Source organism: Acanthochromis polyacanthus, chromosome 7 (genome assembly GCF_021347895.1).
Source record: "Acanthochromis polyacanthus isolate Apoly-LR-REF ecotype Palm Island chromosome 7, KAUST_Apoly_ChrSc, whole genome shotgun sequence".
NCBI classification, from domain to species: domain Eukaryota; kingdom Metazoa; phylum Chordata; class Actinopteri; family Pomacentridae; genus Acanthochromis; species Acanthochromis polyacanthus.
Window position 1 is genome coordinate 20,337,589 of NC_067119.1, and position 18,250 is coordinate 20,355,838.

At 44.0% G+C, this 18,250-nt stretch overlaps 1 protein-coding gene across 2 annotated transcripts in view; it reads right to left on the minus strand.

Annotated features, from left to right (window-relative positions):
- emid1 (EMI domain containing 1) overlaps positions 1 to 17,472 on the minus strand; it is a 63,702-nt gene extending 46,230 nt beyond the window's left edge. For both annotated transcript variants that reach the window (XM_022198927.2, XM_022198917.2), the window contains exons 1-3: positions 16,743 to 17,472; positions 9,511 to 9,624; positions 8,130 to 8,233 (exon numbers count right to left, since the gene is read on the minus strand). In XM_022198927.2, the coding sequence (XP_022054619.1) occupies positions 8,130 to 8,233; positions 9,511 to 9,624; positions 16,743 to 16,933 (409 nt within the window). In that variant the 5' untranslated portion in view covers positions 16,934 to 17,472. The remainder of the gene's footprint in view (positions 1 to 8,129; positions 8,234 to 9,510; positions 9,625 to 16,742) is intronic.
- Positions 17,473 to 18,250: the final 778 nt, after the last annotated feature.

Sequence of the window (18,250 nt, forward strand, 5' to 3'; positions counted from 1 at the left end):
AAAAGCATTGGCCACATATCATGTACCAAAGTTCAGGGTGTAAGGATTGCTATGTTCATGAGGACTGACTAAAAAGGTCAGGGAATGTGCATGTGCAAAGAGCATCCGTTGGAACCAGATGTACAGTGCAGTGGAGCACCCACATTTGTGCTAAATGACCTGAACTCATACACCTTAGAACATCTCTATCTTGAAACTACAACCCTGAGAGATTAATCCCGGTGCACAACTACACAAATGCTCAAGAAAACATTGAACATGTTCCTGGTGCCCTCTTGATCTGATGCATCTTGTCTGGTTTAGGAATTCTCGGGCTCTTCCAATGTGAAAACTGCTGTTTAGTCTCTTGGTTGTAGCTGCAGACCCACCTCCTGTCACCACTGACGATCCTCCACATGAAGGTTGGTTCAGCTTGCTTTCTTCTTGGCTCCAGTTTGAGCTCCATGGAGAAATCACAGATGAACACCTCCCAGTTGCATGTCAAATGTGAGGGTCCTACTGTTGATCATGCAGTGACATCGAGAGTCATGACAGCTACTGCTCACAGTCCTGGAAGGTTTAGATCAACCCCCATATGTTAATAATATGATAATTGTATTTGTAAATGATGAAGTGAAATAGCACAGAAGTGGTTTCTTTGTATAACTTTAGAATTTATGACAGAAAATTTACATTGGATCTAAGATAAATCACAGTGTTTTTATTTCTGCTCAGGTTTTGTTAGACAGTCAGTGTCATCACTCACAACCATCTACAAATTCCACTTGACTGTATTTCACAGCTATTGGCTGGTGTGGTTTACCTCCTTAAATGTTAGTAATAGTGTGTCTTGCAGCCTGTATTAACACTGGCTTACACATGGAGCCCATTTCAGTGTAGTCAGGATTAACCAATGGATGTAGTACAAACCACAGCATAAACAGTTGGCACCGATTTCAATACACACTGAGCTCTGGGTGCCCTGCCATCTGGATTATGATGTGAATTATGATTGCTCAGGATTCTTGTATGGCTATTTGTCTAACACCAAGCTGAAAACACACAAACCAAATAAGTACAATCAAGATTTCTTGCATCTCTCTTGTCTATGACTATAAAAGCAGTACAGCTTACTGTGAAGTGAACTTTGCCAGCTGTGCATAAGTTCAGCTTCATACGTCAGACATTTGACCTCTCAAGGCATTATCCTTTACCTTTCTTAGCCAATCAAGTGAAATAATTTCTCTTTGGTCAAAAAGACTGGCTGCTTGAGGAGAAAGCCCGCTCTTGTGTCAGGTTTGAGCTCTGAAAGCCAACCAGGCGTGTCTCCAATTAGACCGACGGCTGGTGCAGCTCATCCAAACCTCCTTTCTACTCTCGTCGTCAGTCCAGGACTAATCACAACCATCAGCACCCCTCCTCTCATCCCCGCTGAGCACCGTATCAACCACATGAGCAAATGGAAATACATGCAAAGACGAGACCGCTCAAAAGCCAGACAGGGGCGATGACTATTAAGTTCTTCATGTTATCCAAGAGTGCGTTTAGTGACTGGGAAACTGAGACTGAGACAGAAGGGTTTAGGGGGGACACTGGGGGGTGAGAGGCCATAAATGATGTCATCACAACACAGCATGGCGAGGTCTCTGTGATGTGGTGGTCTGTTTGTGGTTTAGTATACATGGGAGTGGAGAAGGTCTGAAGGTTGGCTTCGTAAAAATCCCCACCCACTGTGCCACAACACATGAGGCTCTCTTATGTGGCGTTGCATATGTTTACGAACTCATAACAGCGACAAATGAGCAGCTAGATTATCACGACTACTGGGAGTGCACAAAACCCACAGACTGATAGAGTAGAGAAGGAGAATATCTCACTTAAAAGCAACTCTTTTCATTGCTTTTTAATGTTTCTGCAGTCTGGATATCACAGGGTGGTGGGGAAGAGACAGCAGTAAAAGGGAGGCAGACATAAATGGGTTTTAAAGGGATTCACATTACTGGATGAAGCAAGAGAATCAAAGAGTGAATATGTGTAGAAGTAGAGTTCAATTATTTAGTCGATTGCGGGCAAAATCATCAGCAACAGCTGATTATTAATTCAGTGTCTACATTTGTTTCCAGCTTCTGAAATGTGAAGATTTGCTGCTTTACTTATTCTTTTAAGAAGCTTCAGGGAATATCTTTGGTTGGACTGAATGTTTGGGCTCACAAGAACACCTTAAGCATGTTTTACAACTTTCTGGCTATTTAAATGAAATAAGTAGTTCGTCTTTTGTGTCCCAAAGGACTCTTTTCTCAGACACACGCAATGAGGGTGCAAACACAGCTTGGCTCCCCTGTCACATTAAAGTTCACACACTCCATACGGTATCTGCTGTTAAGATAACACACATAACAAAAAAATGACACAGTGCTTGTATACAGTACAGAGACATGCCGTCACCCATGTAACACCCTCAATACATACAGATCAGTCTGTGTTTATTCCTCCATTGAATATCTGGATCAAGTAACCAGTCAATCGAACAACTCAATCAACAAAAAGATTCGGGCTTAAAACAATGTAAATAAGAGGTGGCAGCAGAGAAAGTAAAAGCAAAAACTGGTAAAAAAAAAATGCAACACAGAGCTTTATGAAGCTAAATAGAGAAGGAAAGAGAAGACAAAACAAGTGGAACCTAAGTGGAAAAGTAGAATGATACCATTCGAGTTTAGAGACTGAGATTTGCAATAAGTCTGTGGATGCTGGAGAGATTCCCCTTCAGTGGGCTGCAGGCAGAGACCACTGAACTGATCGCTGCTAGAACCAATGGGCCCTGCTTCATCAATGCTGCCATTGTCTCCCCACTGACGTCAAAACGTCAAATATGTTTCATTACCTTCTCAGGGCCTTCAGCACAGTAGCGCTGTGTTATACAGTGCCTACATCATGTCACTCTATACCTGCGAGCTGAGAGATGGCGATAAGTTGAAGGGCAGGGAGCAGACGGGGTTAATGCAGCTTTAATGACATCAGTGGCTGAGTGGATCAGAGATGAGAGACAGGAGGCCAGGCCCACACCTCCACCAGTGAAGAGGATTAAAAAGTGCAGGATTTGAAAGGTTTTTTTCTTTATCATTCTACAAGATAAAAGCCGTGTTTCCACTTCACTTGCCCTTATCTGAGCGAGACCGAGCAGAGAGTGTGCTTCTCCTCTGTGCTCCTGATTGCGTGATCTGTCAGGCCGTAAAGTGCCTGTCTGTTTGTGGGTCACCCAGTCAGCACACTAGTCCACTTAAACTACTGGGTGAAGGGAAATGCCTCTGCTTTATGGGGGACAGAAGAATACTCCAGCTGCTATGACCTGCATGTGTGTCTGTGTGCATTTGTGGGAGTGTGTGCGTCTATTTTCATCCCTAAAAGTTTCTTTGCACTGCTGACTCGGGCCACTTTATTTCTTTCTGACTGCAGGAAAAACAGTTTTCAATGTTCTCCCGGGGGAAGTCTTGGGAAATAATAAATAAATCAGTAAGCAGAAGAGGCATTTCCAGTCCAGGAGCCAGATACATAAAACTAAACTCAGATTCAAGGCTAAGTATGCATGAATCTTTAACAAACCTTCAGCGCCGTGCATCTGTGTTTATTGAGGTTCAGAGCCATTGATTTTAGATTTAAGAACAGATGCGGGTCAGCGATAAAGCGTAAAGCATTAAAACATGTGTTCCTTCAGGTATGGATGGGATATCGGATAAATAAAATAAAGCACATAAAGTAATTATAAGTCTGATGGCTCTGTCATTATTATTCCAAAGCTTGCGAGAGTTTTGCTGCACAGTATGCGCTCTGTATGTGGTTTGCATGGAACATTTCAAAATAAGTCGATCATAATTATTAGTCTGCATTCCAATTTAAATACCTAAACCCCCTATGAAGTATAATTTTGGGATTTTCACAGTCTTGATGTAAATACCAGAACACAGGGAAGACCTTATGGAAAGAAAGGGAGATAGAAGAAGAGAAAAATAACCCTGTTCTGTTTGGTTCAGTAAGTTTTAGGCTGGCTGGTTGGCGTTTTCACTCGTGTTGTTTGTTAATTAATGACTATTATGACAAATCCCCTGAGCCGAGCAGCGTGGGCTGAAGGGGCTGGACGCTCCCATGTCTAATCTCATCTGGGGCCCTCATCCCTGTTCGCCTTAACTTCAGCTGCTTCCAATTTAGGCTCAGCACTTGTGCGTTGTCCATTTGCATAACTATGAATATCAGCTGCTGTGGACTTCCCTGCACGCTGGCTGCAGCCTGCCTGGCTGTATGTGCGCGATTTATGCGTCTTCCTAGTTTTTCTCTCCAGAGTGCATGAACGCAGTTAAATCTGACATCAAATTTGTTTCTTGTGAATGAACTGGAGCAAGAGAGAACAGCATGTGAATAACACCTGCTGATGCAAACGCAGGGGAGCCCAGGAATGTGACCAAATAAAAAGAAGAGGGGAGCTGAGTGGAAAGGTGACCGTCTGTGTGATAGCTGCTGCTCTGTGTGGTCTCAGAGGGTGGGAGTAGAGGTCACCTGCTCCCAGCTCCCTCCCCTCCGACTAAAGCCTGCTGCCATTAAAGCAGCTAATCACAGTGAACAGCTGCATCCCTCACTGTACAAATCCTCGACGCCTCGCCCTCCCACCCACACACCGACTCTGGCAGTCAGACAGACACATATACCGGCGTCCACGCACTCCCACTCTTCCTTTGCTAATGGCAAGCTGCAGCCGACTGATGTTTAAAGCACGGGGTTTAGCGTGTAGGCCTGTGATAAGCCGCGCTGAGCTGTGAAAACACAGATTACATTTCTGCGGCTTATTACAGACAGCGTACTTGTGCCTCCCAGCCGTATCGTAATTGGGCCCCAAAAACCGCAGCCTCCGCTTGGCTGCGAGATACGGCTTGATGGGGACCCCCACGGCAGAGCTTTGACAGCCGTGCTAATTCAAGTCTACATTCCCCCATATGTTTTGCTGCACGGCGGCCTCCTCCTGTGATAAGCTGCAGCCATTTTTCTTTTAAGTGCTCTCCCCAATAAATCAAATCAGGGCTAAAATATCAACTTATGTCTCTTAGTGTCATCTTCACACTTTAAAGACTCCGTCAAAATTAGCAGATGGGGGGAGCCAAAGTCAAAATACCTCCAGATATTACAGATATCTGTGACTGCTGAGTGTGCAATAACCCGTCACTGCTGCACTGGATGTCTCTACAGCCTGCATGGGGTCTTTCAGAGCCAGCTCTAATGTAATAATGCTGCTTTTAACAAACACATTTGATATCCTCATATCACAAAATTGCCTCTAAATGAGGTGTAATTTTGATATTTGTGTTTGATGTAGCACAGGTTGGGATATCCCGCCTGAGAACAAGCATTTACTTACTTGGAATGCCAAAGCTAACCAGGCATACATTAAATCCCTGTTTCTGGCAGGCTATGAAAGTGCCTCCATCTGCAAATACTTAGCCTTCTTTCTCAGGCTCAATCAGAGATAAAGACCATTGTGTTCCAGGTCCAAAAGTAAGACAATATCTCCCAAACCTCATAGAAAACAATTAGGACCCAGTAATTACACCACTGGCCTGGAATTCAACCCAAGTCCTGAGTTTGGGGTGAGGAAGTAAGAACAGAGAGCAAATGTGAAAGGTGCCTGTCTGATGCAGTGTTCTCTTACTTCCCTTGGACTCTGATGGAGTAAGTTTGTTTATCGGCGTGGGCGTGATGTAATGTTTTGCTTTCGGAGCCCTTCACTCTGAATGCGATAGGCCTGAAATCTTCGCAGGCTTATGCATGACTTGATGACAGCATGGCGTGATCTCTCCTCATAATGATCTCTCATTTATCTCCGCTCTGTGCAAAACTGCTGCTTTGGATTTGGAAATACACAATCCAAAAACTCAAACAGAGATATGTTATCTTTGTCACGGGCTGGACCTGTTGATTTACATATGTTGACCAATCGGCTGGCAAGCAGAGGGGTGCGAACGGAGAGACACAAGAGAAAACAACTCTCTCATCCCCAGTTAAAACCCAACCATATCACTGACAGTGCTCTCAGCCCAATGGACTTCTTTTCTTCTCTTGAACCCTAAAGCAGCCCCCAGGGTCCTGCTGGTTTGGACATTGTTGAGATCTGCGGTAATGCAGGCCGGCCCTGGGAGTCAGACATGGCCAGAGGCTTTTGGGGTTGTCTGGTGAGACAATAGTGGAGGTACGAGCAGGGCAGCATGAGCAAATGAGCGGATCATACACATTTTTCACAGTCTGTGTAAAGCAGACAAGCAGAGGAAGATCGATGATGAGAGCCAATGCTTATAACTAACACTGAAACTCCAGAAGAGGCTTTTAAAGACGTACACATCGTGCTTGCTATTTAGGAGATCAAAAGCAATATGTTTGTAACGTCTAACCTACAGAGCAGATTTCTGAAAGTGCAGCCCGACGAGAGTTGTTTGGTCTTTTATACAACAGAAGTGCTCCATTTACTCAGTCTATTTAATTCAGCCTAACTCAAAGTCAAACAAGTGCTCACAGCCATTTGGAAATCCACAGAAAGATGTGGAGAGATTTGCAGATGGAGTCGCACACAGGTATTAAGAGGCTGGATCTGAAACTTGCACCCGCTGAACTACGAGCGCAGCTTTAACTTCACTTGGCAACTCTATGGTAACAGATTTAAGCACAATCCGGTCTCCAGCTTTGCCCGTGTGGCAAGCTTTTATTTCTCCTTAAAGCGGCGAATGAGGCAGACAGCAGCAGGGTATCGAGTTCTGCGCTGGCAAGGGGTTCTGCTCACGCGGCAGGAGCAGAACAAAGCGCCGGTGGCCCTGGATAGCATCCATGGTGCCGGAGAGTAAAGGCCCTGTGAATGGGACCTGTCACTTCCACTCAGCACCGCCTGTGATCTGAGCCACCCGGAACGACGCTCAGATAAGTGGCTAATCCCAGCACCCCCGCTGGCTCGACAGCCCCCTCCTGCCATGACAACCGGAGGGGAATCTCCTCCAGCAACAACTTAATTGGATAATTTCCTCCCTGTTTCACTGTGTGTTCTTCTGCTTTTGTTAAGTAAAGTCTGCGCTGTCTGACTGTGAATGTGTTTTTGACTTTGAGAGTCGGGGAGGGTCATGATATTCGGGCAGTTTTGATGCGTGCAAGTGCAAGCAAGCAGACAAAGTGGAGAAATTACTCCAGTTGAAGCCTCACTGCAGCAGACTACAAGCCACCAGGAGGTCTGAGAGCTGTTCTGAGCTCACCTAGGAGTGGGAGCATCAAAGAGAAAAACACCCTCTCTTTTCAGCACCACAAAAAAGTGGCCACTTTAGCCACTGTAAACATTTATTGTCTTTTGTGTTACACAGCCCAACCATTTATGTTACACCCAGTCAGGTCCTGGGTCCCGGCATAAACACACACTCCACCCTTCTCCCCAGACTGCAGAGACCTGAGGACCAGTGCCAGGGGAAGTCATTATACGCTGGGAGAGAGTGTGCGTGTGCATGCGTGTGTGTGTGTGTGTGTGTGTGTGTGTGTGTGTGTGTGTGGTGGGCAGCTACTGTACTCGAAAAATGAAAACAGCAGGGCTTGCATGGCACATTAAGAGGATCAAGACATGGTTCCAGCGGGACCATAAAACTGAAAACCACAGAAAAGAATAAACCTTGTATGGTACAGCGACTCTTGGAATGAAGACATTAAAAGTGATTAATAAAGTGGAGGTATCTGACTCGCCCAGAAGAGGCCGAGGGATCTTATTTCCTAACTTCATTTAGAAGACAGAAGCAGACTTATGTAATCCTAATGGAAATCACTCCTGTTTTTAAAGTATTACTCGCACAAGTATATTGGAAGGCGCACACGCTATGCAGGCTTTAATACTGCAAACCAGAGGGACGGTGACAAGTGAGTCACACTGAAGACACGAAGAAAAATAAAGAAATGGGAGGCAGGTAAAGTAAAAGTGACGCAGTGAAAAAAAAAAAGAGAGAAAACTGACAGATGTCAAACTTGCCAGTGGTTTCTCTAAACCATTTCTCTGTCCAAGTTTACAGTGTCGGTCCCATCCAGGAGTTGTGTAACCTACGTATGCATGTGTGCAAGTCCCTGAAAACGCTCCTTCAGTCTTGACTTACCTTCCTCACAGGCAGCACCGCTGAATCCTGGGCAGCATTTCCACTCCAGAGAGGTCACAGTGCGATACACCACTTTGTAGGAAGGTCTGACCACTGTCCTGTAGCTGCAAAACACACACAATGTCTAAAATCACCACGTTCACAGGGATAGTAACGGTTGTGAATGTGATAATTACCTCTCAGACAGAGTATAATACATCATTGTGTTATTCAGTAAGTTATTTTAAACTGTGTTTGGAATTTCCAACTGGTTTAATTTGATTTCTAGGTGAATTTGCACAACTTGTCACATTTACTTCATTCATTTCCCAGATTGCCTTTTGTCTACCGCTGGAACATGTGTGAAGCTGTATGAGATTTTTCAGGTGTTTCTCATTCCGAACATAACATGTGGAGCTGCTGCAACACAATGATCTGTTCTGATTTTAGGGGGATTAACTGGCATATTCTATAACAGATCCCCCTAGATGAAAGAAAAGGAAAACCAGACTTCATTATGACACATGGTAGTATTCAACAATGATTAACACCACTATTAGCCTTGTAGCCACATTCAGAAAATCTGAAAGAGCCTCCACTATGCATGTTTACAGTTTTCTATTATATTTTTGGGTTTCTCAGAATATATTTAATGTTAAACCCCGCTATTTTTTCTCAAACTCTTCTCCCTCTCTGTCTGAAACGCTGCGTTTTAGTTCCAGTCTCTTTAAGGCTCCTCTCCTGAAAAGTCCAGTCTGCTTTGATTTGGTCAGAGGAAAGCCAGGTAAATGTTATGTACTGTAACCACAGATTTATAATATATAGAGCTGCAGAGGTGGCTCTTGTGAGCAAATATTGCAAGCAAGCAGCCTATCCTATATTTGAGGGAGTTACACAGATGTGTTACAATGTGATGTAGATGGGTAAGAAAAGACAGAAGGTGTTTTATGCAGAGCAGTGTTCTCTGAGGGACACGATAACTCCCTTTGGCATGGACTTTGTAAGTTTTCAGACACTTCACATGTATAAAAAGCTGCAACATAATAAAAGAAGAGGCAAGATATCCCAAAAGCACAGTAAGGGCTCTTTAAAACTACAAATCAGAGACTTAAGTGAATAGTTTTTCCAGTTTGCTCGATGTAAGATGCAGATAACGCCTAAACAAGGTTGAGTGAAGATTACATGACCTTAAGTGACACATATTGAGGCTAGAAAAACTCTTCTGTGACTCAAAAACAAGACAATTGACTCTAAAAGACTGATTTTGAGAATGTCGACTGTTTTCCTGTTATTAAATTCCACTACAGATTAAATCTAAACAACAACTCAACTTCCAGTGCCTCTCTTCAAAACAGTTTGATAGATCAGTCGCTGTAATGATAAGATCCTTCTGCTTTCTCACCTGCCTCCTGTACATCCCTGCGGCCAGCGACACGTCTGGTAGACTCGCTGGAGGATCGTCCCATTCTGCACCTGGCAGGTCACCGTCTTAGTGACTGTATGAGGACACCAATTCCTGAAGGGTGGAAAAGGCTGAATTAAAGTCAGAAATGCAGACTGCAGAATGCAACAGTAACAGAAACACTGGCCTGATTTGTTGTCTTTAGATACACAGGAAAAATCCCATCTTCAAAGTAAACGAGGAACCACAGTTTATATTTCCAACCTTCAAACATTGTGGCACGCTCACAAAAACAAATTAGCCACACAGTCACAGTCAGGACGCTGTGGTCTTCCCGCGGGTCCCGATTCCTGCTTCCCTTCCCCCACCCTTTTGTTTTGAACTTCCTTGTGGTGTTTACATGGTTTTAATCAGCCGCGAGATTTGCAGCAGTGCATTGTGGGCAGCGTATTTACTCTGAGGTCTCTCCTTTATCAATACACATCCGTTTGCATGCAGCCCTCACTGGAGCTGAAGTCTCTCAGGAGGGAGAAAAGAGGAAGACCAGCTTCCATACAAAGTTGAGGGTTTCTCAGCACGGGTTAATGCCAGGTCATGGGTTCTCTCCTTTTCCAAAGAGAGCTTCATAGGACATTATCAGGAGCCACTGGGGCTGTCAGGAAACTGACCTGTGGGGGACAAACACTTATGTAAAGGTCAGAGGTTAAGATCTGATTGTGAAGGTATTAGAGCCCTTATTTCTTCGGCCTCCGCAAGCAAAATGGTAATATGTAGAAACTATCTCAGTATAACTCCATAAAAGTCACCAAGTGACATAAAAGTAATCATATGAGGAGTCTTAGAGCTAATAGGGTTATTTTAATCCTAAAAGAGAGCTCAAATAGCCTTTGAAGAGAAGCAGATATCTGTTCCTGAAAGCACAGCAGCTATAAAAAAATGTTCAACTCATCCAGCTTATCAAACCAAGAAAACACAGAAGTCTTGGCTTCATATGGAAAACAGGCTGAAGCTGCTGAGCTACCACATGTTCCCATTATTTTATCAACACTGAAGTGTGCAGATACCTCCATTACCCTCACACTGCTCTAACAGAAACACAGACACACTCATTATAACCTGTGTTCACACAGTAACTGGATGTATAGAAAGGAGACTCTGGTAACCACAAAGGAAACTGTGAGGCTCATAGAACAAAACTATGCTCTGTGTGTTCTGCTGCCAGTGCATTTGCAAGAGTGGGAGGGTGTTTCCCACCAAAGTCTGTTTGTCAATATGGGAGGCCATATGTTTGTGTGCATCAGAGACAGTTTAAAGGAAAGCGCCAAAGGCAGAGGATGTCGAAGCAGCCCTGCACCGGCTCCCATTAACAATCTCCACATGTTGTGGTGGCCGCACACAGACCTGAACCGGGGCACCTCAGACAAATGTTTGTGTACTACTGCACAGATTCTTTTTTTTATGAGACTGTCTCTTGTGGATTTTTGTTTAATCACTGAGCGCTCTTGATTTTTTCCATTTGTGTAACAATCACAGCCTCCAGAATGATGCAAGATGAAAAGATACTTTGCCAGATAAAATAAAAAGTTGAAATGTTTTGAAAACCTCAAACATATCCAAGGGAGAATCAAAAAAATAAAGGGACATGTGCACAAGCAACACAAACAGAGTTAACTCTAACCTGCTCAAGCAAAATGAGTTGAAGAATGAATCTGCCACATGTTATTTAAACACCCTTCACACTTCTCACTACATCCATCAGCTGTGAGGCTACACAAATGAACATGGATCTATAGGATTACTCTATGATTGCTTTCCCTGGTCCAGAAAAATTGCTCTAATCACTGGTGGAAAATTTCAGACGTTGACAGAGCTGTGGTCAGGTAGAGCTGGGAGTCTGTGGAGGGGGCAGACTTAACCCCATCTCCTCCCCACCATTTATCCTCCAGACCCAACAGATAAACATCTGAGTTTCCCAGGCTGAGAGGAGGCTTCACCTGGGAGCAACTAAGATTGTCACCAGGGGGTATGGGGAGGGAAGTGGGGGTGGGTTTTATGGTCTCCCCTTCTCCCTTTGCATTGCACTTATGCAATTACCAAAGAGGAAATGCCAACCTCTGCTGCTTTAGTGAATGAAATAACAAAAGCAGTTGACATGACAGAGATCTTTAAAATGGCTCAACCAATACCTGCATTACCTAAACAAGTGGCCGATCCACCGATTGTGCAGACAGGATGGAGATTTGAGGATAATTCGGCAACCTGGATGCACATATTATCATTATCTCCGTCTCCACTGACGGGCTGTAACTTTCGTGGCTAAGACCCACTCTATATATACATAAAGGACACAGGTGCTCGGTGCACTCAGTCTGACATGCTCAAATGTTTCATAGTCAACACCTTCCTCTTACTGGAGGCACCCTTGTGTTATGAAGTGTGAAACCCACCAGCACCATGCTGTTTCACTGGCAAAAAACACCAAGCAGGCCCTCGGTGAGTATCAGGTCTCTAAGCACACATGGCACACTCTGAATGCTGGGCCCAAGCTAAATAAATCATCAACCATCTCTCACAGTCACACGCAGCCAGAGCCAACCGTTAAGGAAGAAATCCACAATTTTTAAGGGAAGGGGGAAAAAAAAAATCAGAGCTTTTGCCCATCTGTTCCTCAACCCTACAGACGCCAAGAGGGAAACAAAAAAAAGTGCTGAAGCCTCAAATGTATGCAAATGCTGAGAGAAAGCTCATGAACTTGTCAGAAAAGCTTATATGCTGTATTCTAGCGTGCCCTCATTTCACCTTCTATGCCACACAGTCTGCATCTTTGATGATCAGACCACAGAGTCCATGCATTTTCAGCAGCAGACTGTGTGGGGAGGAAGACGCTTGGAGTTAAGCCGTGTGAACTGACAAGAGGGCCGATGAGACTGGAGTGAAAAACATCTCAGTAACTCCCTTTTCCATCCATTCACGCACTGTGGGAGGAGGAAGGCCGAACGCTCAAAGATGTGATTGAAATGCAGTGAGGATAGAAATCTAGAGGAATTTCTCTAGATTTCTGTCTGTGGGAAAATGCTCGGGGAGAACAAAGGACAGATGTGGCAAACGGCCAGAGGAGAGGAGAGGAGAGGAGAGGAGAGGAGAGGAGAGGAGAGGAGAGGAGAGGAGAGGAGAGGAGAGGAGAGGAGAGGAGAGGAGAGGAGAGGAGAGGAGAGGAGAGGAGAGGAGAGGAGAGGAGAGGAGAGGAGAGGAGAGGAGAGGAGAGGAGAGGAGAGGAGAGGAGAGGAGAGGAGAGGAGAGGAGAGAGGTCTTTTCACCATAAAGGTCACATAAGGAAGCTTCTGATGGGAAAAGGCTAGCGAAAGAAAAGACAATTACGAAACAACGTTGGTCCCATGGGAGAGAGAAGAGGCGCGAGATAAATGTGGCACAACAACATATGACAAAGAGACATAGAGAGTACAAGTCAAGGTGAAATTAATGAAGAGGAAAGGAGATTACATTCCTGGGGTCATAATCTGCAGCTTCTAGGAAACAGCCGGAGAACCAGAGGAGTCTATGAGCAAAACCGATATGAATTATACTCAGTTGAGATTTAAAGAAATATTTTAAAAAATTAGTAGAAAATATTGGGACTGGTGAGCTATCGTATTGCAGACTCAAATCTGCCGTGTATTTTCCATGTGTCGAGGACGGTGGAGATCATCAAAGCTCTGCTGAGAGGCCTTCGAGGTCAAGGCTAAGTGACTCTTTACGGCACCCTGGAACAAGCAAGGAAAACTCTCATTTGTCTTTGTCTGTGAACTTTCAGGCCCGGACACCTGGGAGCTTTCAGCATGTGTGTAATGGTTACGTGCATCTTCAAGTGTTTGAGGCTGGAAGTGAAAAAAGAATTCCACTCAACTGAAGGATTCAGTTTCGCCTGATTACCCTGAGAGCCCCACCAATATATCGGTCAGCCAATAATACTACAGATAGATCAGTGGTGGTGTACATGTTGGCTGATGTGTAGCGATGATTATCTTTCACAAAATAATGCAGAAACAGATACTTGGGAGTAATTTAGAAGTGGACTCACCACATAGTCGGTCCAGCAGAGTGATATACTAATCTCAGAATCGTTCACTCCCTAATAACTACTATTGGCCTAAACCACTGGCACTATCAGGCCCAAAAGTCCAGTATTGCATCATTAGACATCCTGTAAAGCAGAGCTGCTCCACTGACCAAGAATAAAACCTCAACATTGCAACTATTTACTTACAGTATCCAGTTTGGATTTGGTGCTCTATTATTGGGCTCCAACCAATGATTACTTTCATAGTCAATTCATCTGTCAATGATTGTCTCAATTGCTCAATAAGATGTTTAGTTTACAAAAAGACAAAAGTGGAAAAACACCCCAAAGTGATAACTTTAAATGTCTTGTCTAAAATTGAGTTTGTAAATGAGGATCAAGCAGAGTCTGATAAATGTAGGTCTGCAGCTAACGATGGTATTTTTTCATGTATGATTTGGTCTGTAAAACATCGGAAATTATGAACAAAATCAGCTCAAAGTGTTTCCTTAATATTATAGTTTCCTAGTTACTAGTCAAAAAACTAAGCTACTAAAACTATATCAAACACAAACAGCACTCTGGAACAGAGGGAACACCATAACTTTTATAATTTTGATTACCTAGATGAATTTTAGAAAGCATGCAAAGTGATTTGATTATATAGTATATGATAATTTAAAAAACAGTTTGGTAGAGAATCAGTTATTGAACTAATCTGCTAAACTTTGCAGCCAGTACCTGATTAACCTCTGATTTCTATCTCTATCAAAATAATCCCCTTGTGCAGCGCTACACTGCTCCCAGCGCTCCTGCCACGTTTATCATGAAATTCCCAATCTGTAAGCATGTGAAACACCGTCCGCACATCATGTTAGATGTCCTGAACGGTGTCAAAACAGCAGCCCTTAAACTGAAACTAATATTGGGGAAGAGAAGGAAGTTGCAGGGAGCCAAATCTAATGAATAGGTTGGGTGGGGAGCAATAATTGTGTTGTTGTGGCTAAAAACTTGCATTTTTAACTCACTGTGAGCGGGTGTGCATTGGTATCATGGCACATAATGCTGTCATCTGTGCTGAATGTTCTACCTCAGACCCGTCACAACATTACAGTAGAAGTCTGACCCTGACGGAGGAATTCTCAATACTGTGAATGCTAAACAAAATGACAAGCATACTCTTGGCCGCGCTGCTAATCTGATGCACTTTCTCCAGTTTTGAAAATTGGGGCTTCTTCCACTGAAGTCTGCTGTTTGTTCTCTGTGTTGTAGCCCTAAAACCAACTCTCACCACTGTTGATGAGCCTCGACATGAAGTTTGGGTCAGTTGACACAGAATTGGATGGTAGCTCTCTGCATCACTTTTAGGTCCATTGGTGAAATCACAAATACACTCCTTCCACCTTCAAACACTTTGCCAGGAGCACTGGGTAGTGTACACAGCAAGACTACTTTAACAGGGGATGCGGCCAAATTTAAATTTTGATCGCACCTCGTATGTGGTCTCAGTCCTTGGAATCATCTGGATTCATTTATCAGCCACCAGTCATTATTAATGGAGCTGTACAATTAGTAACTGCTCCCTGATATCCTTCAAAGTTTTCCCTCCGCACATACGTTATTTGAAGTTATTTTAACAGTCACATCTAAAGCCATCCTGCTTTAAGCCACCCAGGGCTCAGGCTGCTGGAATCTGAGTCGTCTTCATTCCCATGCCTAAAAAAAACATGGATATGGTTAAGATGGGTGAGGAATGAGCGTGGCCACGGGGCTCAGACTGCCTGTCAGACCATGACAAGTCCTCCGAGGGAGGATAAAGAAGTGGGCGAGACAAGCAATAAAGAAGCACCTACCTCAGAAACCCCACAGTGTACTGAGCTTATACAGTCATTAAGAACGACAAGGGTGAACGAACACTTTATCAGCTCCTCCACAGAGTGACCGCACCAGTCCAGAAGTTACTCAAGAGTTGTTAATCCCCTTTGATTTTGGTAATCGCTGTGTGAAGACAGGGTTGGTATGGGGAGACATTAGTGCAGGTTTTTTCCTGTGGCAGATTTCTTTTGTAGTTTTGCTAAAATTGTATTTCAAGTGCCTGAACCCTAATGACAAGTTGTTTTTGTGACTCAAAGTCTCATTGCTGGAGAGACTGGCATGCTCTCTGAAATCCACTGTCACTGTGTGGCTGTGTTGACACACCATAAACCACTGCTTTAACAGATCGGGTCAGACAGCAGGTGGATAGATACTTTCAGCTCCTCTTGTGTCACCTCGCTGACCTCGTTGAAGACGGCGGCGTTTCTCTCGTTCTACCCCACTAGCCACTAACAAACAGCAGCTAGAAACTGTAAACTCATCTCCTTCTTTCCCAAAACAAGCCCAGATGCAGTCCCAGCTGCTCGTGTTTGGTAAACATGCCCACAAACCTCTGGCTGGGATTGACAAGAGGAGCTGAGCACTGAGGTGAGTCGGTGGAGCGAAGCTGGAGAAGCAACCCACCTGGACACACCCTGAAGAAAAGGGGGTTTCAGCCTCCGGCCACTTTCCGCCCACACACACACACACACAACCTGACAGCATAAATATTTGGAAGATGGGAACCGTCCTCTCATCACTGAGCGATGGCTGGTCTCCGATCCAAACATGGGTTGTGTCCAGGAGGAGCTGGTTAGAAGCTCTTTACTGTGTGTTTAGTCTAGTGACTCTCCTTCAGTAACACTCTTATCATCAACACTGCTGCTACACAGACGATCCATCATATATGAGGAGATCTAATCCCTCTTTATATTCAGTGACTTCACACACAAGTCATAGATCTTCACAGAAGTAGGTTTATGTGGTGCGTTCAAGAGCAGATGATGGAGATGTTGCTGCAGCAGGAATAAAAATCACACAACACACCTCATAGATAGTGGAGGCGCTTTCAGGAGAAAGACACGAGTAAAAGGTGGGACAACAATGAGGATGGGACTCAGCAGAGGAAAAAATGCTGCCAACACAGGAAAAAGGAAGCCAACTGTCAGGAAGACAATGGGCCCTGGCAGATGGATGGAGATGGGAGTAGCTCTGCAGAGTCATGAATTGACAAAAGTGCACAGAAAGACACAGCCTCAGGTTTAGATTTTGTGTATGTAACAAGACACAGTATACACAGGTGTAGGTGGATCATTCTTACCTTTTCTGATAGACTGAGGTGTGAGAGGCTGCAGTCTGGTCTCTGCTCAGCTGCGTCCCGGCTGAGTACGTTTTGTAAAGTCCCGTCTTCCAGGTTCCGTCCACCAACATGCTGAGCCACAGGATCAGCACAGTCCTCAGCAAACTTTTCCTGCACAGCGCGGACACGCTCTCTGGCTGCTGCGATCCCATTTCAGTGGCATCCAAAGTACGGCCACAGCAGTTTCAATGAACTTTCCCTCCTCCAGTTAGAAATCGCGAACCGGCTGGTGAAGCCACAATGTGTCAAACTGCACCGGGTCGGCTGGAGAAGACGCGCATCCTATTTACCAAAGTAGAAAACGCACAGCTTCTGTAGACTGGTTATTTACTAAAACAGCCTTAAAATCCTGAGTGAACTCTCGCCTCGCGTGTGTCTCTACAGACCTCCACAAATTAAATGTTAAGTGTTGTCCTCTCTTCTGTGTGAGCTCTGCCTACCTCTGTCTGTCTGTATGTGCTCGTATCCAGCCGAGTCTTTACGGCAGCGGGCATGAAACCAGTTTTATAGTCTCCTCGGGTCTTTTAAAAGCTCAGCCTGCTGCCTCTGTGTTCCTGCCCCGTTCCAACCTCACAGAGGACAATGCACGCTCAGGGCGACGCCACTTTACGCAGCGTATTTGCTCTAAATGAATTATGGGGCTGCTGCACGTCGAGGTTCCTCTGAACTCACTGGAGCTGTGCGGCGATGAGTAATTAATTTTAGAGATCTCAAGGGAGTATAAAACAAATCCGAAGAAAGTTGTGGCCACACTAGACGTGACAAGTTAGATTTAAAAGCCTATAAATAGCGCACTGTTCCCATTATATAACCAGCAATATTTAAAATATCTCCAGTTAATAAGTAAAAATGATGAAGTGTATTGATACTATTACATATACCTCTACATATATGACTTTTTACATTTAAATACCTACAATTTAAGGATCTATCTATCTATCTATCTATGATTTTACAGTGTATATTATGTAGGGGTTTAAGAGTTGGCTTCACTTAATAGCTATTTTCATTGTCAAATATTTTCTTAATTGCTTGACTACTTGTTTATTTTATAAAATATCAAACATTAATGAAAAATGCCCCAACGTAAAAACTTTGAATGTCCTGTTTTGTCCAACCAACAGTCCAAAATTCAGTTTCTAGTCATAGAAGAAACAAGCAGAAACTGATAGAGGGCATGGCAGGGCTGTAGCACACAATTATTTCTTTGATTTATGAGTTGGTCCATAAAACATCACAAAATTGTGAAAAATGGCATTCTGGACTGGAGAGAACACATAGTTTTTATGTTTTTAAAATCATTTTGATTAATTAGACTAGTTCCAGAGAGTGTGTAATTGATAACTGATTATTTATACAATGTCAGAAAGTAGTGAAAATTGTCCCAAGACGACAACTTTAAGGCAGCAGTCCGAAATTCGGTTTGTAGTTGAGAATTAAACAGAATCTGATATATGTAGAGCTGCAAC